The sequence below is a fragment of the Anas acuta genome, chromosome 15 (genome assembly GCF_963932015.1).
Source record: "Anas acuta chromosome 15, bAnaAcu1.1, whole genome shotgun sequence".
Taxonomy (NCBI): domain Eukaryota; kingdom Metazoa; phylum Chordata; class Aves; order Anseriformes; family Anatidae; genus Anas; species Anas acuta.
In genome coordinates, this window is record NC_088993.1 from 17,953,756 (window position 1) to 17,973,712 (window position 19,957).

At 61.8% G+C, this 19,957-nt stretch overlaps 1 protein-coding gene across 1 annotated transcript; it reads right to left on the minus strand.

Annotated features, from left to right (window-relative positions):
* Nucleotides 1-6,745: 6,745 nt before the first annotated feature.
* Nucleotides 6,746-19,309, minus strand: HS3ST2 (heparan sulfate-glucosamine 3-sulfotransferase 2). Its single transcript, XM_068699326.1, has 2 exons — nt 18,835-19,309; nt 6,746-8,018 (listed from the first exon to the last, which is right to left on the minus strand). Exons 1-2 carry the CDS (start codon nt 19,305-19,307, stop codon nt 7,400-7,402), a joined length of 1,092 nt encoding a protein of 363 aa, XP_068555427.1. The 5' UTR covers nt 19,308-19,309; the 3' UTR covers nt 6,746-7,399.
* Nucleotides 19,310-19,957: the final 648 nt, after the last annotated feature.

Genomic DNA, 19,957 nt, shown 5'->3' on the forward strand with positions numbered 1-19,957 from the left:
TGGCAGCGCCGCAGCGCGCAGCGATGGGACAGAGATTATCTGCTGGTCTCACATCATCGTTCCTTAAATAAAGAGCTGTATGCACAATATTTGAATCCAGCAGGACCTGCCAGGCAGGGAAGGTGGGAGAAGCTGAGAGCTGCCTAAAGATGAGGGGCAGGTGCCCACAGCCCCGTCCCAAGCTCCAGCGATGCCCAGAGCTGCGGGAGGTGCTGGGCAGCCCCCAGGTCCCCCGGCCCTGGCTCTGGGGCCGTGGCTCTCCCCACCAGCCTGGGCACAGCAAGGCCTGACACTGCTCACCTGCCCGGCTGCTGAGAGCACGGCGTGCCAGCGGGGGGAACATGCTGTGTGTGATAGGGAGAGATGGGCCGCGGGTGCTCACTTCAGCTGGCTGGTCAGATCCTTCGCAGGATTAGCACCAGAGTGATTCACCTCCGGCACTCCTGGGCACTTCTGTTGTGTTGCCACTTACAGCATCACTGTGCTTGTAGACTCCCACCCTGCGGCATCGTGGTGTGCGTGGCTGGGCGTGCTCCAGTGGCAATAGCAGCACGGGCTGTGCACCTGCAGCACACACAGAGCCCGGACACCTCTCCCAGAGGGGATTTTCTCCCTTGCTGTGCTTTGGGATGAGTCAATGTCTGCAGCAGCAGGACGATGAGCTCAGCCTCACAGCCTGCTGTTTAATTATTTTATCTTGTTTGAGTCAGATGAAGTCAATGGAAGACGTGCAGTGAGTCTGTAAGCTGGGCAGGACTGGGCTGCACGAAGGCACAGAGCCAGAGCCTGGGTGCCCTGCGGGAGCTGCCGCACTCCGTCCTGCATCCCATGCACAACACCAGCGCTGGGAAGCACTGGTTTCCCCCACATTTCAGCTTCTTTGTTCCTTTCTGAGCTCAGTCAGCCCTCCCTGCACTGTGCCCGATGCTCACCTTGCCCTGCTGTTGGTGGGCAGAGCAGGAGCCCTGCATCCCAGCACCGCGGTGCTGCCGCAGCCTCAGGCCGATGACTCTGCTGTCCTTGAGCCCTGCCCTGCCCCTGCTGCGGATGGCAGCCGTACCCTTCCCACCTCCCCTCTCCTGTTTGTTATGCCACTTGAGCCACTTGAACTCATTACTGTGGCAGATTATAGGTCCCCAGGTAATAACGCATATTCAGATAATTACTAACAGATCCTCTAATAGGAATGAACTCAGCTGAATCCATTCAATCTCTAGGTAAATATTTATACCGAAGCCATCCTTATTGCCAGCCAGCGGAGCGTGCACGAGCCGTTGCTGTCCTCGCTGCCGTGCCTGCCTCAAGAGCAGGCTGCAGCGAGGGAGCTGCTGGCACCCAACACGCTGCTGTCTGGACCTGCCCCACTGCCACAGCTCAGGACCAGCCGGGGACCCAGCGCCGCCCAGTGCTGGCCCCACACTGGTGTCTCTGTGCCCCCAGGACCAGCACCATGGGCTGGGGACTGCCCAGTGGCCAAGCACTGCGGGCACGGCCCTGGTGAAGGTCCCTGCCCCACACCACCACTGCCTTTGGGGCTGCTGCTGGAGTCGGTTTCCTGGCAGGGGTGTGAGCAGCAGCACCTCTCCGTCGGTGCTGAAATGCTCTTGACGGGGCGTTTGCAGCCATCCCCGTGCTCCCGTCTGTTGGCAGCAGCTTCGTGTCTTGGCTGACATCCTCACCGGGCCCCGTGGCCCCCAGCGGCCGCCTGCTTGTGGGGAGCACCAGGGCCCCACTCCCTGCATGCCCTGAGCCCTGGCTGCAGGAGTCACCCTAATTGGACCAGCTGGTTAATTAGCTGCCAGGTAATGAATTATGCAGTGATGCCCAGACTTCAGTGCAGTATTGATACCATCAGATCTTCTCCTTTTCACACGCTCTTGTTCTCTGGAGCGCTGCACAGAGCTTGTGGAAGAAGTTGGAAAACTTTCAAAGCAAATTGAGCACGTTAATCAGTTGTGCAGGACGTGAGCTGCTGGGAAAGCAGGCAGGCAGGCAGGCAGGCTGACACCCAGCCACGCTGACACCCGCATGGGCAGCCAGCAGTTTCTCCTCATTGCCCGTTCCCCCCATGCAGTGGGGGCAGAACAGGGCCAGCCTCGGGGCACTCAGCACCCACCCTGCACGGGGGGCTGCGGAGCAGGATGGGACCCCCGAGGGGGCTGTGGCTGCGCAGGAGAGCACCCCGAGTGTGCCAACTGAGTGCCCGTGGCCGTCACAGGGGGCAGCAGCCAAAGGCATCAGAGAAGGGACCATGGGGCTGGGCGGGCTTGGTTTCCTAAGTGAATGAAGCCCTGCAGAAGATCTGAGCTTCGGAGGAGTTTGATTAATTTATACACTGTGCCTCAGCGGCTCACATAAAAGAGAAATTTCATTTACTTTTGCAAAAGCAGCCTGGGCTCTGGGGAGGGGGCTTGGAGCCTGCCAGATGCAGTGGGGCTCCTGGGGGGATGAGAGGCAGGGAGCTGGGGTCTGTCCAGGGGTCTGTCCAGGGGTCTGTCCCCCCCGTCCAGGAGCAGCAGCCTGTGGGCACAGCGCACTTGGAGGTGTCAGGACGGGGCCGGGGCTCCCCCAGCACAGAGCTGTCCACAGCCCCTGGCTCCAAGCACCCCGCTTGGTTCCTGGTCCCTGCTGTGGGCAGTAAGCGTGGAGCCAGCAGCGAAAGTGAATTATATTAATTAAGAAGAAGTTAATCAAATTTCCTCAGTGCTTACGGCACTGTGTTCCCACCTCAGTTTGAGAGACGAATGATGCTTCTTGTGCAACCGAAAATACTTGGCCCTAATTTAACGTGCAGTGCAGAGCCACAGCCGGGGCTGGCTGGTGCGGTGCTGGTGCTGAGCTGGCCCGGTGAGCCCGAAGGGTGGCTGTGTGCCCATCACTGCCTCCTGCCCCTGCCAGGGATGGGAGGTGGCAGTGGGACAGGAGCAGCACCGCGGCTCCCAGGGACGTGCTGGCAGCTCCGCTCCGTGCGGGCAGGGCAGAGCACTTGCCAGCCATGTAAATTTGGGCCCAGAAAGGTTTCCTTTGACCCAGCATGTCTCAAGAGCTCTTCAGTGTAAACAGGATCAGGGACCACTTAAGTCGCATTCATTATGTTTAAGTATTTATGAGCTGATAAATATTAAACAGCTGCCCTCGGGGGTTCAAGCCTGAGCGAGCCGATCACAACACGCTGCACGCAAGGGCTGTGGAGTGGCCGCACCAGGGAGCCCCTCACGCAGCGCCCCACACCCCTGCAGCTGGGCAGACCCATGGGCAGCACCCCCACAGCCCTCGGGGGACCCCTCTTGGTGTGGGTCCTGCCTGCGTGTCGAGCAGCTCTCTCATCACCCTGCACCCTGAGGCTGTGGCTCCCCAGCACCTCTCACCTCTGCGAACGGAGCAAGGAGCACGCCAGGGGCTTGCCAGGAGCCTGCCAGGGTGCGTGTGCCGCAGGCAGCGGGCACGTGCTGGGGCTGGGCCGGTTCTGCAGCACCTCTGCCTGCCCAGAGCTGCACAGGGTTGCTGCAGGTTCACATCATTCACAGCCAGCTCCATCCCTCTGTGTCACAGCACCCTGCGGGGGGAGCCTGGCTGGCCGAGCTGCAGCCGCAGGGGCTCTGTCACCGCGCTGCACTGCAGTGCTGACAGCCACGGCTGCAGCCACAGCCCTCCTCGACCAGAGAGCTGCATTCAGCACTTTGAACTCAGCACGCACATTAATCAAGGCAACAAAAGGTCTGCCTTGTCGGCCTGTCTTGGGACATTTTCATCAAGTCTTCGAAGCGCTCTGGTGAGGCTCCATCACCCTTAGCTGAAATAGTGGGCTTAAATTGCAGCCCAGTAAAAATTAAACAGTGGTCGTTACAATTTACATGCTAGCTTATAAAGTTCACTCTTAAAGCATTTTCCTCCCAACTATTACAGCCATTTAATGGCACGGAGGCTGCTCAGGACCGCAGCTACACGGCACAGCAAACACTTCTTACAAAGCCAATTGGTTTGGTTGCCCAGGAGGTCTCCCTCCCGCACAGAGGGGCTCCGAGGGCTCTGTGAGCAGATGCCATCAGCACCGACGGCACGACAGGAGTGCCCACAGCACACCCCTGCAGTCCCCACTTTTCCTTCTGGGGAATTGTGGGCGCAGCAATCCCAGCACACAGCACAGCCGAAGCGGCAGGGGTCCTGCTCGGGGTGTCCCCCAGCAGCTTGCCAGGGCTGTGGTGGATGCAGTGAGTGTCCCCTGATGTCCCCTGGCAGCCCCTGGCACTGCCAGGCACTGTGCCCAGGCAGAGCCTCCCCCCCAGCTGCCCGGGGACCGTCCCTGGGTCAGGCATTGCCGAGCACAGCCCGGCCGGACCGGGAGCCAGCACCAGCCGTAACTCCAGCGCTTCTCCTTCCTGACTGTGACCCTGCGTGCCTTTGCAGGAGCTCACAGAGCTTGCTAAGCCAGAGCTTTGAGCTGATTTAGCCACTGGGAGGGGATTAGTCGCTCTAATCCGGTCTGCTTGAAATCTTGCTGCTGTGCCCGGATGGCTCTGCGCCGTGCCGGGACCCGCCGACGTGCCGGGCTCCTGGGGAAGGACGGCCGGGGACTCGGTGCCGGCACAGCTCCGTGCTGGCTCCTGGGTATGAGCGGAGGCTCTGGCACCCACGTCCCTGGATGGGCACGGTCAGGGGGCAGTGGGGAGGACCCCAGCCCAGCCGAGGAGGAGCTGCCCTTTGGCAGCCCCTCTGCTCAGTGCCGGCATCTCCAAGGCAGCGTTGCTCGACGTTAATGAACCTCCCGTCCTGCTGCTGCCGCATGCAGATTGCCTCCTCGAGTGCTTTTTAAGCCACGTTTTAAGAGCTCCTAATGTGATCAGCATTTCCAGTACAGCCCTTCCTGAGCCCTCATTTGCTTACCCTTTGTAAATCTAATACTTGATTTAAGCCCTTTTCTGCTCCCTCCATTTGTACGGACAAATGTAAAGTAGTTGTTTGATATTGCAGCGGTTTCTTCAGCCTCCAGCTCTAATTTCCCACTAATACAGTATTGTCAGGGGGATCAATCTAGCCCAGCACCTTCTGCCTCCTTGGACTGGATTGGAAATGGCTTTTCTACCGCGAGTCTGGGATTTGTGAATCTTGCTGTGAATATGTTTGTTCTTTAAAGGAAAATTCATATAAGAAATATCCCCTCCTCCTGCAGCAGCTGGTAATCCCCTGCTTGGCCGCCTGCCTGCAGCTGTCTCTGGGACCCTCGCTGCCGGCCTCGCGGAGCTCCTGCAGCTCCTGCAGCTGCTGCTGGATGCTCGTGGAAGGGGAGGCAGGGTGGGCTGTGTGAGATGTCTGTTAATTACCTCCACCTTTTTCCAATTAGAGCTCTCCAGACAGGCCTCACTTCCAGTGAGGTCCCTTGGACTGAGTGTGGTTGTGCTGCTCCCCTGCCTGTCCGCCCCCGTGCCATGCACAACACTGCAGCAGGCACACTGGGATGGGGAAGGATTTTTGTTCCTTTTGTCCCTGCCCTGCTGCACACCGGGGGCGAATGGCCGGCACCCCGAGCAGCAGCCCCGTGGCAGCCCCCGCGCTGCTCTGCCCCGCAGGGGGAGAGGCTCGGCCACCCCCCAGCCCCCAGCCCCAGGGACAGCCCCTGCTCATGCTGGCAGCCAGGAGAGGCTGAAGGCTCGGGCTCTCGCTGAGATTTAGATGCTAGTGGTAAATTGCAACCTTTGACAGAAATGCCTGAGATTTACTACGAAAATCAATAGATGATTCAAACAGTCCAGCACTCGGAAAGGCAAATAACACCGCTCCGACAAGAGCAGTTATTGATATTCACGAACGGAGCTGCTCATTACAGCGCCCGCTAACAGGGTGCTGAAATGGATTGCTGCAGGATGGGACGGGGCTTTGTGTGTGTGACCTCGGCGTGGGCTCTGCCGTGGCAGGACAGGAGCTCAGTGCTCAGCGCTCAGCGCTCAGTGCAGCCTGAGCCAGGGTGCTGGTGGCTGACCCCCGGCTGAGCCCTGTGGGAGCAGTTTGGGCCCCCAGCTCCCCCAGGGCTGGGTGTGCTGCAGAGTGCCCGTCTCCACCACCCGAGGCTGTGGCCCCTCACGCTGCTCCGGGCAGGCTCCAAGGGTCCCGGCTGCGCTCAGGACAGCTGTGCTGGGTGCTGTGGGGAGGCTCCGCTCGCACACCCTCAGCACCACGGCTCCGCGCCTGGGCAAAGCGCGCGGTGACACCCCCAGGACCCTGGCCGTGGGGCTGCTGCTGGCAGGGGGCCGCTGGGAGGCTGCCGGGGCTGTGTGTGGCTGGTGGCAGAGCCTGGGCACGGGGCTGCAGCTCCAGCTGCCCGGCTGCAGCCAGCAGGGAGTCAGAGGGGACGGCAGCCGGGGGAAGTGGAGGTGAGCTCAGCCCGGGGGCCATCTCGCAAGGCTGCACTTGACATTTCGGTGTAACTGTGGGCTCCTACAGAACAGCCCATTCAATTCCACCCTAAATTCCCATCCCTTGCATGTAACACAGCCTGCTCCCAGAGCCTGCCAGGAGGCGGTGCTGATGCTGGGGTGTCTCTGGTGCTCCTGAGCAATGTGGTCGGGCTCCCTGCTCGCTGTGCGGGGCTGAGCCTCCCTCCCTCCCTCTGGTCCTGTCCCCAGGGTCACTGCCCTGTGCCGCTGCCCGCTTCTCCACCAGCCCCAGCGGCACAGCGAGGGGAGCAGGGCAGCACAGAGCTGCCCCAGCCCACGGACGGGCTTGCCCTAAGAAAAGCCCATGCATAAGGACCGGTGGTAGCCGCTTTTATTTACACACGAGATCACATGCTGAACAAGGATGCTAGTGCCACTAAAGTACCCGTAACAGCAGGATTCTGTGCTTTATTCACAGGACAAAATATCGGTACAACATTTTTCAAAGACAGTTTTTCTTCAAGCAGATACATCTCACCACCCTCGTGGCTGCACGCCGTGCTGCAGTGCTGGGAGGCCAAGCAGGGCGGCTGGGACCCTCCCTGCCCTGACCCCACGGACAGCGATGCCTCCTCCGCTCCCTGGGGCTGGGACTAGCCGGGGGCCCTGGTTCACTCTGGGGTGCCAAGGAGGGGTGTGCCCCAGAGGAGCCTGTGCACGGGCTGCGAGGTGGGGCCATCGCCGTGGCCCAGGACCACAGGGCTGTACAAGTGAGCAGGACCCCCCAGCACGAACCACTGCACCGCTGACCCGTGGGGACCCATCCTGCAGGGGCTGCAGCAGGGCTCTGCGCCTCCCCAGCTGGGCTCCCCCAGCCCCGCTCACCCTGCAGCACCCCGGCTGCTGCCCTGCCCGTGCCTGGGGCTTGCAGGAGGGCCGGGCTGGCTGCAGGGCCTGGCCACGGCCCCCACAGGCCACCCTCGTGGAAGACTGCAGCGTCACGTCACCACAGCTCTGCTCCCGGGTGCTCATTCCCACCTGAAGTCCTGCCCGACTGTTTCATAGAACTTGATATTGTAAGGTCTGTAAAAGTCCCGGAGCTGCTCTATCACCTCGGGGTCTATCTGCACGTGAGTCCTCCCTTTGGACTTGCCCAGGCAGCGCGGCGAGCTGCTGCTCTCTGTTTTTTTCAGGCAAGGAAAGCCTTTCGTCTTGTTGAAGTAGAAGTGCTTGTCTGTGATAACCCGTTTGATGCCCAGGAAGTCCTGGACTTTGCCCATCTCCCCGGCCGGGTCTGTGATCAGCTTCTCCCCGCTGACGAAGTGGATCTGGGAGAGGGGGAAGTACTGGAGCCAGCTCTCCAGGTGCACGGCGTACATCCCGATGCGGATGGCATTCCAGGAGGTGTCCACCAGCCCCAGGCTGCGGTTGCGGAAGGACAGCCCCTCAAAGGTGGGGATGTCTGGCTTCTTGGAGAGCGTCTGCGTGTAGTCCGAGATGGCGCGGGTGACCGGGTTCCTCACCACCACGATCAGCTTCGTGTCCCGCGACATGTTGAAGATCCGCCGCGGCGCCTCCTTGGTGACAAAGTAGCTGGGGGTCTTCTCCACCGTGATCTGGCTGTCGAGCGTTCGTGGCATCAGGCTCCTGCAGGCAAAGAGGAAATTACAGTGAGGAAGGAGCTGTGCCGCTCGCAGTGGCTGCCCACGCTGTGCTGGGCGGTGTGTGTGGCACGGGGCTGGCAGGGTGCCCGGTCCCAGCAGGGCAGGAGGACACCGCTCCCTCCCACAGCACTGCAGGGTCTGCCCCGGCCGTGTCCCCCCATGTCCCGTCTGAGAGCCCCGGCAGAGGGCAGGGGTGTGCCCCAGTGCCCCACGCGCTCCGGCCAGAGGAGACACGCTGCTCCCGGGGGGCTGGAGCCAGGCAGGATGGCACTGCTGAGCTGCCAGGGAGCTGGTGCTGTGCAGCAGCCAGGGCTGCTCCATCGCCGCCAGTGGCAGCTTCATCATCAGTTTAAGGACAGCGTGTGGCTTCATTCCGCAGCCACGCAGCCGAGCAGTCCTGCCACCCGCCCGGATCGCTGCCATGGGCACATTAACCAGGAGACAGCCTCTGCCAGCCTTCGCCCAGCCTTTTATCATGTATTACTACACTGGCTGCCATTTGCACAAGAAATTACAGTGGCTCCTTCCGGAATTACTGCAATTACCTGGCTCCTCCCCTCCCTGATAGCATTAAAGTGCAGCCAGGCTCCCGCACTCCCTGAGCCGTGGGCACCACAGGCAAGCACCAGGTGCCAGCCAGAGCCGTGCTGGCTCCAGCCCCTGTGGGGACACAGCCACCCCTCCTCGGTGTCCCCTCAGCCTGGCAACCAGCACTGTCTGCATGCAGCCCTTGTGCCCCAGCTGTGTGTGAAGCGGAGCTGCAGGGCCAGGCAGTGGATGTGTGCGGGGCGGGCAGTGCTGGGGGCAGCCTGGGGGTGCTGCACCACGAGGGGCTGGGGCCCAGCTTAGGGCTAATTAAATCACTTGCTTCAACAAGTGAACATCCAAATCAAATAAAGACGAACGGGATGGAAAGACTTGTAGGTTGGCTTTGTATTACTGGAGTGAACTCCTGGATCCATCGCAGCCAGACGTGGGGCACAGCAGGAAGCGCAGGGTGCCCGGGGCCTTGCTGCCCCTATGCCAGCAGTGGGCACGCCGGGGCGTTGCTGTCACACACTGCCAGGGAGGGGGGAGCTCACCTGGCACCCAGGTGCTCAGCCTGGCTCAGGGCTCCCCAACCCTGCAAACCGTGCTGCCAGCCAGACCCAGCCCCGTGTCTGCTGCCCTGCCCCAACACCACAGCCTGCTCCTGTGCCAGCTCAGGTGATGCCACAGAGCATCTCTAAGGTGTCCTCCGTGGGCCAGGGGCAGGGGCATCACCGCTCTCCTCCCTGTCCACAGGGCTTTGAAGGAGCCAGGGGACAGCGGTGCCAAACGCAGGTGACCAGCCCCCCAGGCACAGGCAGGGGAGTGCGTGCCGTATGCACCCACAGGCTCTCCTGCACTCGCAGGAACCTTATATTTCAGCTGTGTTTACTGCTCAAAAGCATCTGCTACAATTTCCACTTTGCAGTACAAGTTAGTGGCTCAGCGACTGCAATTTAATTGCGCAGCAGAACGCAAGCTGTAAGGCACAAGCAGGCGCTGCCTGGGGAGAGCTTTATGGTGAGCTGAGAAATGTGCCTCTGGGAAGGGTTTATTCGGAGCAGTCCACCACACGTTCAATGCTCCGCAGCCGCCTGTGCCCTGCTCGGAGCCTACCACCAGCTGCCCGAGGCCCCAAACACAGCCCCTGCCTGTGAGCCCTGGGTGCACCCAGTGCCCCCCGCTGCAACCGCTGGTGTGCAGGGGGCTTGGGCCCCCCCAGCTCTTCTGAGAGGACAGGCAGAGCTCATGTGGCACAGGGGAATGCCTGCAGCCTGGCAGGTCTGTGTCCCCTCCACGAGGGGACCTGGGGGGCGAGGCAGAGGAAGGGCTGGTACAGCAGGCATCTGACCAGACCTGGATCTCCTGAGGGCTGGCCCAGCGCAGCCTCAGGACAGAAGCAGCCACGGGAAGCAAACATCAGCAACCCCGCCTGCAGCAGTGCGGGAGCGAGGCACTGATTTATTCATGGGATAACCCTGCACAGACCCTGCCTTCCTGGCCTGCTGCAGCACAGCTGTTTGGGAACACTGCAGCCGTGACCCCGACCAGAGACCGCCAGGGAAGCATCCTTCAGCCCTCTGGAAATCCACGTGGTCCCTGCAGGGTCCCTGGAACAAGGTCCACAGCCACTGCCTTTGGGCTTGGTCTGCAGAACGAACCCTGATGGAAAACAGCTGGGAGGAAACGCAGCAGTGGCGCGGGGGCAGCACCCACCTGGTCCCAGTCTCGCTGGCCTTGCAGCCCTCACTTGCTCTTGACCAGCTTTCTCATTTGAAAGAGAACTAATTAACTAGCATAAATTAACGGGGATGTTTTACATAGGTACCTGAGCACAGCCGTGGCTTAATTGGCCTTTCCCACTGCTCTGCTCCAAACCCCATAAATCCAGATTATGATTCCCATTGTTTAATGACTGTCAGGAAATGCTAATTTAGTGCCAGGCCCCACTGCTGGTATCTCCATATCACAAACAAGTTTCATCATAAATCAGTGCAGGACAGCTTTATAAGCGAATCACTATTACAATATATTGGTGGAGAATCATAAAACTGCTGTTTCATTAATGGCTCATCTTCAGGCTTGTTAGACTTTCATTACGTGAGCTATTAGGTCCATGTATTTAAAAAATGAAATTACAGGTTCTAATCAATTATGAAAAAACAAAAAATCTCTGCATAGTAAATTACAGAAATGAGACAAGAGCTGTTTTTTTTTTTTTAGATGGACTCCCAGTGTTTGCTGCTCCTGAACAACAGAGACTGCTGAGACAACAAAACACAGCCCGAATAGATAAATAAATCACCAGTGAAACCATGCAAGGGGGAGAAATGTCATCCACACATTCATCTTTATGTTAACGGCGGGATCCCCAGAGCTGCAAGAGCTGGGAAATGCATTGCAAACTTAATTACAGTTGACTTTAAAATGATATTTTTGGACTTCTGCATTCACAAAGTTATTTGCATACAAATAGCATGTCACAGAGTTTTAAGCCTCGGGCTCGTGTCTTCAGGTTTGAAGGCTCCCAGCACCTGGCCCGCGGCGCTGCGCACCCCGGTGCAGCAGGAACAGCTCCGCGGCGCTGGGGCCCTCTGGGCTGTGCCACCCTGGGTGCCCCGCGCTGCCTGGACCCGCCGTGCCCCCCGATTTCAGGGTTGTTGCTGCCTCTCCTGCACGGTGCCAACCAGGGCCGAGGACGGTGCCCCAGCAGGGGAGGTGCAGCCCTGGCCAGAGACGTGCCAGTGCCACCGACACCCTGGGAACAAGGCACCCTTGTGTCGGTGCCCCAGGACGGACGGGCAGTGGTTTTGGTGCTGCCTTCCCCTGCCCCAGGACACCCCACCAAGGGGCTCAGCTCCCCCTGCCCTGTGCCAGCACCGCTCACGCTCCTGTCACACACACCAGGCTCTCCCCACACTTGTCCCATCGGCACTGCCCGGCTGGGGAGAGCACACGGGAGCTTTCTCCATCTGGCAGCGCGTGCACGAGGCGTCCGCGCTTTGTCCTGGTGAGGGGAATCTGCAACGCAGCAGAAATGGAGGAGGTTAAAAAAGCTGATGCTGAGTGAGCAGCAGGGCAGCTCTGCGCAGAAATCATTAGGGAGGTAGTGGAGCGAGCTCCTCTCCGGCCTCGCAGCAGCGTGGGCTGCAGGAGCGCCTCTCCCCTCGCCTGCACAGGGACCAGCCCAGGGAGCACAGCCACCTCCTGGGGGGCAGCCGCTGGGGTCCCCTCCGAGGAGCAGGGGTCGGAGGCACTTCCCAGAAGCAGCGCCGGGGTGCAGCTCCCCCGTCATTCCAGCACACGCCTTTCAGCAGCCACGGGCTTTCCACTTCATTTGCTTTTCCCTGTGCTTGCCAAGAAGGCTAGCCCTCTGACCACTAGAGGGATTTAATTATCGGGGCATCGCAGCTCTCCCCGCCTGCCAGGCGTGGGCTGCAGACACATCTGCTTGCGGTGCCCATGCTCACAGCTCCCACCCGGCTCCCCCCAGCCCTCCCCAGCCTTCCCTCCCTCCAGCCGTGCTCTGCTCGGCCGATGACGCAGGCAGGCCCACAGCCCCTTCCCTACAGCACGCCGTGCTCCCCGAGGGGGTCGGCATCGCTGCTGCTGTGCTGGGGAGAGGGCAGGTGCCCCCAGCCCACCGTGCCCCCAGCCCGCCGTGCCCCCACAGAGCGCCTGCCCTGGCCCTGCTGCCATTCTGCGAGCCCAGGATGCTCCCCAGGGACCTGCAGCAATCCCTCCGGGCTTCCCAGCACCAGCCAAATCCCCTGCTCAATGCATTAATCTGGCTGGAGATACAGCACTAATTCCTCTTGAATTAGAGATTATTTTTATTGTAGTTACTAAATTCTTAAAGCCCTTTAGTGACATTTTCTATGAGCACTAACGCTCGCTTCCTACCCTCAGATTCGGGGCTGTATTTGCCCCCTTACTGGAGCGAGGGGACGGGCACACCCAGGGGGGCGGCAGGAGCCGCAGGAGGACGCTTCCCAGGCGCCGGCGGCAGCACCGGGACAGAAGCCACGTCCCTGCCCCGAGCTGGTGGCCGTCCCCTGCAGCACCCGAAGCCGGCACATCCCTGCCCAGCCTTGCTTGTGGCTGCCCCAGCTGCACACTGTGAAGGCAGTGCCTGCCCTGAAGGAGTTAACTTCTCGCCAGCACCTTTCCCAGGCCTGAATTATTAATTTTCTCATAATCTGCCTTTGGGCACCCTGCGGCCCCTACAACGCTCCCACATTAAAGAAACATACGCTCCCTTGCTGCCTACGTTGCTTTGATGTCGAACATGCGTGAAACACTCTCCCAGGGATAAATTTGTACAAAAATTCATCAGATGATTGAGATATTGCAGATAAGCGTGCGGGGGGGAGCACACACTCGATAATCCCGTTATGGCCCAGGTCTGCATCCAGCCCGTGCAGCACGCAGCAGAGCCAGCTCCTGGGTAAATATTTGCCTGTTGCCGCTCGCTGTGTGCAGAGGATTTGGCGAGCACATCCAGGGCTCTCCTCAGAGGCCACAGACTGAAGTGTGTGTAATCCTGGACTTCATCCACTCATCGGCATAAAAACAAACTGTTTAATTTGGCAAAAAAATCCCAAGTGCTGGCTCTCGTGATGAGGGCCGAGTGCTTTCCCTCAGCCACCCGATGTCGTGGGCTCAGCGCCTGCTGCCTGGGCACGGGGAGAGGGGAGCCTGGGTGGGCAGCGAAATCCTGCAGCACATCCAGCACCCGCTGGGCTCCCCTCGGACCTGCTCCCATGCAGCCAGCCCGGCTGGGGTGCACAGGGTGCCTGGGCAGGCACCGGTGACGTGGGGACCCAAACCTCGGCTGCTGCTCTGAGCCTGCCTGCAGCAGGCAAACAGCCTCCAGCTGACTCTGAGCCCTGTGCCCGCTGCAGAGGGGTCGTGCCGTGCCGTGCTGTGCTGTGCTGTGCCATGGCATGCTGTGCCGTGCTGTGCCGTGCTGTGCCGTGCCGTGCCATGCTGTGCCGTGCTGTGCCACAGGTGCACATGGGGCCAGTGCTGGGCTCGGCAGGACTTCAGATGCTGTCAGTAGATGAAAGCTCAAGCAAAGCTCCACGAAGGTTTAAGCAAAACTGGGTCAAGCATGCGAGAAACTGAGGTGTGAGGAAGATAAAACAGCTCTTCTGGTGGAGTGACATTGCAGCAGACTCTCAGGACACAGCAATACAGCAGCCGATGCCTAACAGCTGGCGGTCATGGAGTCACAGAGCACCGTGAGGAGGCCACAGGGCACTGAGCCCCAGCCCCAGTCCCCATGTCCCCCAGGCCTTCCCACGGCAGTGTCCCCTGCTGAGGATGGCCACGCTGTGAGGGCTGGGGGTGCTGGCCCCAGGAGCAGGGCTCTCAGCTGAGCAGGATGGACTCGGCTGCGTCCCCCTAAAGCCTGCACAGTTCAGGGATCACACCGTCACCCACGCTGGGAAAATGATGACCTGAGGGACAACCCAGGGAAAGCCCGTCCCAGCCCCGTGTCCCTCCTGCCACACTGGGAGAACACCTGGGCCCTGCGCTGAGGCAGTCCGGAGCTTTAACGATGGAGCAGCTCCCTTTAATAAATGTTTATGTTCCAAGATTTTACACCAGTGCTCACAGACAGATAATGAGGGACATTTCAATGCATAAAAGCAGTGTGAGCACAGTAATTAACTTTGTTGCTGATTCATTTTTAATCATTCAAATGCTCCAGAGATTTGCTGTGTCCTTTAAGTCAACAAAATCTTTTCCAGAGGGCACACTGCCGATGCCCTTCACGCACGCAAGCCTGGGTGTAACTCCCATCCCTGTAAGTAGCCACCCAGCACCGACTCCCAGCGCCCAGCAGCCGCAGGCCAGGCAGGGAACAACCCGCAGGGGAGCGCACCCCAGCCCGGTGCAGACCAGCCTCCTGGGGAGGCTGCAGCGCACGGAGAGGGGCTGGGGTTGCCCCTTGGCCATTCCCACAGCAACTGTTTTCAGAGGTGAAACTTCCAAAATGAACACTCGTTAAAAATCCCGTAATGTGCCACGGCTGCTGCAGTGCTTCCCTAATGGAAAGCTCAAGCTGGAGACGCGCTGCCCACGTGGAGATATTCCAGTGCTTGGAACGTGCAAAGGAACAGGGCAGCGTGCGGGCACCCAGAGCACAGCAGCGGCCTCGCACGATGCAGCCACCCCTCACACACCTCTGACACGGCCCCAGGCCAGCCGGGCTGTGCCACCAGCCGCTGTTTGTCAGCCCCAGGGCCCGCTCTCTCCCACAGGGCTGGGGTCCCTGCAGCCGGCCCAGCAGCAGATGCCCGAGGTCACCACGGCCCAGCGGCCTTCACTCGTCAGCTCCATGGAGCATCCATGCCCACGGCCACGCCAGGTTCTGAGAGAGATTTCATGCTACTGAAGCGAAGGTTAGAACAAATTGCAGTGTTTACAAACAAGGTCATGGAAGACAGAATGAGAGCACGCATCATTAATATTGAAGACTTGGCGCCCTACAAGGATTTACCTCCCTGCCTTCTCCCAGGCTGCAGGGCTCTGGCTGCCCCAGGCCCACGGCAGCAGCCAGGGCAGGCGCTGCAGGCAGGGCAGCTCCTCAGGCACACAGCCTGTGCCGGGGGCCCGCACCCATTCCTCTGCGCCTGGGCGCTCTCTGAAGTCAAGGAAACTTCAAAGCATCCTTGAAGCTTGCTGCCTTCCTCTCTTCTTGCTAATTAACTTTAGCAAAATGCACTGTCAGTCAAGCCCACAAAACAGTCGGTGTCGTTGGGCAAACCCTAATGGGCTCCCATTTGTGTGTGAGCCAACCTGGCCATTAGCAGAGAGCAATTAGCGAGGCGGAGTGCGGGAGCCAGGGCTTGCTCGCTCCCTCCGCAGGCGTGGGGGGTGCAGCGTTTTCCTCCCCACCCGGGTCTGTTCCCCAGGGTGGCCACGAGCACGGCAGGGAGGCTGGCAGGGGAGGCTGGCAGCGCTCGGTGAGCTGCCCTGGGACAGGATCCACGCGGCTGCATCCCAGCTGGAGCCGCCCAGGGCTGCCCATGGCACCAGCGCCTCCCAGCTCAGCTCCCTGGGGACAGTGACGCGGCGGCGCTGAGCATTTCATGGAGTTACTCAGGAATCTTGGAGAGGAAAACTGCACCCACGGTTGCTGCTCAAAGTTAACTGCAAATTAAACAACCCTGTCTTCCCTGTGCTCTGGAAAATATTGAAGGTTATTGGCACGCTACCTGCAGCAGGAAAAGCTCTGTATCGAACATTTAGTCCAGGATTGGTAATGAATCGATATTCCCCAGTAGCTGGCTGTTTGGTTTCAGTTGTCTTAAAACAGATCTTGCTAAAAATACCTTTCCTGTAGTGTATCTCTAGCTAATGAGGTGGATTAGAGAGGCTGATGGGAATTGGGAATGGCATGGGTGTTCCTGGGCTGCTGTCATTAGGCAGGCAGCTCCTGAGCTCTGCGGTCTCGCAGGGGGGAGAGCAGAGGGGTCCCGCTCAGGGCCCACTTGAAGCGTGCAGTCTCCAAGAGGAATGAGCCAAAGCTGCCCTGGGAGAAGGCAGGAGGTGCTACAGGAGCCACCAGGGAAACAGCAGCTGTGAGTAAGCACAGCACTTGGAGCCAGCAAGGACAGCAGCATCACAGCTCCCCTGGCACTGCTCCTGCCACCTCCACATCAGCCCAACTCAGGGTCAGGGGAAAACACAGGAAAACAGAAGCTCATGTTTTGGGAATGTCACAGGGAGTCAGCTCTCTCGCTGCTCCCACCTGCAGCAAAGCCCTGCCTGCGCCCTCCACTCGGCTCCCCACTGGAGCACAGGATGGGAAGGACGGAGCTCGGCCATCACAGGGCAGGGGCTCCTGGAGCTGATGTCTCTGCTCACAAGAGGGGAGCCTTTGCCCTTCCACGCAGCCCATGCTCTGGCTCTCCCCTCTCCCAGCCAGCAGGAACAGGCGGCCCCTGTGCTGGTCCTGGCCAGCAGCCCCTCACAGCCGGGTGCCAAGAGCTCTGCCCTTCCCCGGGGCACAGCCACCGCCAGGACCCTGCTCCTGCCTCCTTGGTCTCTTGGCAGCGACACGAGCTCGTCATGCTGTGGGTTAGACCTGCTCCACATTTAATTGCTCCACTTGCAAGAAGTAAAATCAATTCCACACTTTATACGTTAGCAGCCTCCGCGCTTATGTTTTGGCACATTTGTGAGGTTAAAAAAAAAAAGTAATAAAACCAGGGAAGTGTCATTTAATTGTTTTATCTTAAGTAATTTGGAAGCTCCGCTGCTCCGATGCGATCTATTGATCTGGACACAAAGCCAGGCCCTGGCAGCACCCGGCCACGCTCACAGCACAGCCACCACCCCTGGAGCAGTGCCGTGGGGTCAGTCCCATGCTGCCGCCGAGGCCCCCAGCCCCAGGCTCCCCACAGCCCACTGCAGCCACCACGTGTGGGAAAGTGCCAGAGCCCAGAGAGCTTGCAGGGCCCAGGACTGCGAGCAGGACCTGGACACAGGATGGGGAGGCCATTTCCCAGCCAGGTGCTGAGCACACGCAGCTTCCCTCTGAGCGAGGCGCTCGGTAGGACCTGTGTCCTGCTGCCTTGCCCATCCGGCTGTTCGGTGCCCCTCAGCCAAACCACTGCTGCTCCTGTCCTCGTTCGCCTGTACTGCAGAATCGCTCCCGATTGCTTTCAGGCAATGCAGGACAGGTGACAGCACCTGACATCTGGATGGGGGGACAAACCTGCTGAGGGGCAATGGGAGGTGAAGGGTAGGAGGAACTGGGCTGGCTGCAGTTCCCTTAGGACAGACACGGCTTCGGAGCGCTCCACCCGCACCTGTGCTGGCTCTCCAGTCACCTGCCAGCGGTGCCACAGCAAAAGGAATGGGACATATCCCTCTGCAGGGTTCGCCGTGACCCACGTACAACTCGGCAGTGGAGCTGCCTACATCTGCTGACAGCCCTCCCCGAGCAGTGCCTGAGCTGCCTCCCCAGCACAGACCCGGTGCCGGTGCCAATGGCTGGAGCACCACCCCTGCGATACACAGAGCAGTTCTGACCTGCTCGCAGTCAGAAAGCAGCGTCCTGACGCCACAGGCATGACTCATGTCTGGCCAGCAAGGAGACAGATACAGGGATCCCAGAAGAGCTGGAAGTGAGCATCTCATCGTGGTGCATCCCAACCCATTTGGCAGCCGAGGAGCACCGCTCTGCCCAGGGACAGGGCACATCTCTGTTGGAAAACCACTGCTGAGACAGGAGTAAGTGCATGAGAGAGGAAGGGAGCAGAGCTGGGTGCACAGCCCCATAGGCTGCCTCCCACAACCAGCTCCAGCGCTCTGCCTGTGCTGGGCATCCTCCTGCTGCAAGCTCACAGGCACCAGGGGGCTAACAAAGCCTCCACTGCTTCCCGATGACCCCACAAGCACCCAGCTGTGCCTGAGGGCACCCAAAGCGCCCGCAGCACTTGTCACAACACACAGCAAACGCCAGGACACTGGGCAGAGGCCAGCTCACTGCCCACAGCACTGGGATGAGCCCACGCATGGCGCTCGCTGCCTCTCTGAGCACCGCTGAACTGCCCTCAAAAGCCTTTACTCAAATTAAAATCTTACCATCTCCTGCTGGAGATGCACTCACTGCTCTCTGCAAAGTATTAGGGATCGCAGACACACTTGTCTGAGTTGAGACAGAGGAGATGGGGGAGGATGGGTTCTGAGGGACCCTGAGCAGGGCTGCAGCACCAGGGACAGTGCCTGTGCCATCCCGCAGCCTTGTGACTCGCCCCTTCTCACTGCCGGGTGCTTCTTCCGACGGGTGGGAGACCTGCTTCACCGTCCTGGCTCCAGCGCCAGGGGCCCGCAGGGACGGGGCTGGGGCGTTTGCACCCACAGGGTGGATGCGGGGCTGGGGGCTCCAGAAGCCTCGCGGGAGGGAGGGCACAGGGCTGGGGCACGGGCGGGGAGCGGCCTCCCCCCGGCCCTGCAGGAGGAGGGCGGTGAGGATGAGGAGGGAACCTCCCCGGCGCGGCCGGGTGCGGGCTCGGCCGCGAGCGCCAAGCCTCCCCCGTGCGCTGCGCCCGCGGGCGCTCCGGGGATGCGCGGCGCCGGAGGGCGCAGCCTCGGGACCCGTCCCCGCCCGCCGCCGCGGGCACCGGCACCGGGCACCGGGCAGCGGCACCGGGCAGCGCGGTGGCGATTCGGCCTCGCGGGCCGGGCGGGGTGCCCGGGGTCGGGCGCTCGGCGGGGCCGGGTCCGGGTCCGTTCCGCGGCGCCGCCCTCACCTGTACCACTCGAGCCCGCGGTCGTAGTTCCTGTCGAAGAAGTGGGGCTCGGTGCCCAGGGCGCGCACGTCGGGGTGCGCGCGGATGAACTCCAGCACGGCGCGGGTGCCGCCCTTCTTGACGCCCACCACGATGGCCCTGGGCAGCCGCTTGGTGCCCGGGCGGCCCGGCCCCGGGGCGCTGCCGGCCGGCGGCGCGGGGGGCTCCCGGGGGCGGCGGGCGGGCGCGGCGCTGCCCGGGGGCTCTGCGGGCGGGCGGCCGCACGGCCGCGACTTCTGCAGAAGTTTCTTGGCGGCGGCGGCGCTGCGGGCGGGCGCGCAGCGGGCGCGGGGCGCGGCGGGGCCGCCGCAGCAGCAGAGCAGGCTGTAGCACAGGTAGGAGCAGGACAGCGACAGCGTCAGCGCGAACAGCAGCCGCCGCGCCAGCCGCCGGGACGGAGCCAGGGCCCGCCCGCCCTGCGCCCTACGCGCCATGGCTCCATGGGGCCGGCCCGGCGGGCATGGTGCGGCCCGGCCCGGCGCGGCTCGGCGCGGCGCAGGCGAGGCGCTGCCCCCGGGGCCCCGCGGCGCGGCCGCTCCGGCATGGCCCGGGGCTACGCGGCGGCGCGGCCGGGTCGCCCCGGGGGGCTGCGCCCGCCGCCCCGGCCCCCGCGCGCCCTTGGCCCCGGCGGCGCGGCTCCCATCCCCGGCGGGCGCGGCGCTCCGGACGGCGGCGGCGGCGGCGGCTCTGCCTCCGCGGGAAGTGCCGGGGCAGAGGCGGCGGCGCTGCTATTTAAGGGGCCGCCTGACGTCAGCGCCGCCCGGAGCCCCCGCGATCGCTCGGCGGGGCCGGGGCTGGGGCCGGGGCTGGCACCGGGACCGGCTCGGGACCGGCCTCGCTCTCTCGCCGCGCCGGGACCCGGAGCGGCGCCGGGGGCTGCCCGCGGCCGTCCCGCCCCGCCGGCTCTGCCCTGCGCTGCCCGGGCGCGGAGCGGCCGCGCTCCCGGTGCGAGCCGCCGGACCCCGGCAGCGGGGGGGTCCCGCAGCCCCGCGCCCCCCTTCCAGCCCCGTCCTCCCGGCGGAGCAGGGACGGGGGCACCGCGCCTCGGCAGGGCCGGCAGCACAGGGCCCCGGCCGGGAGCACG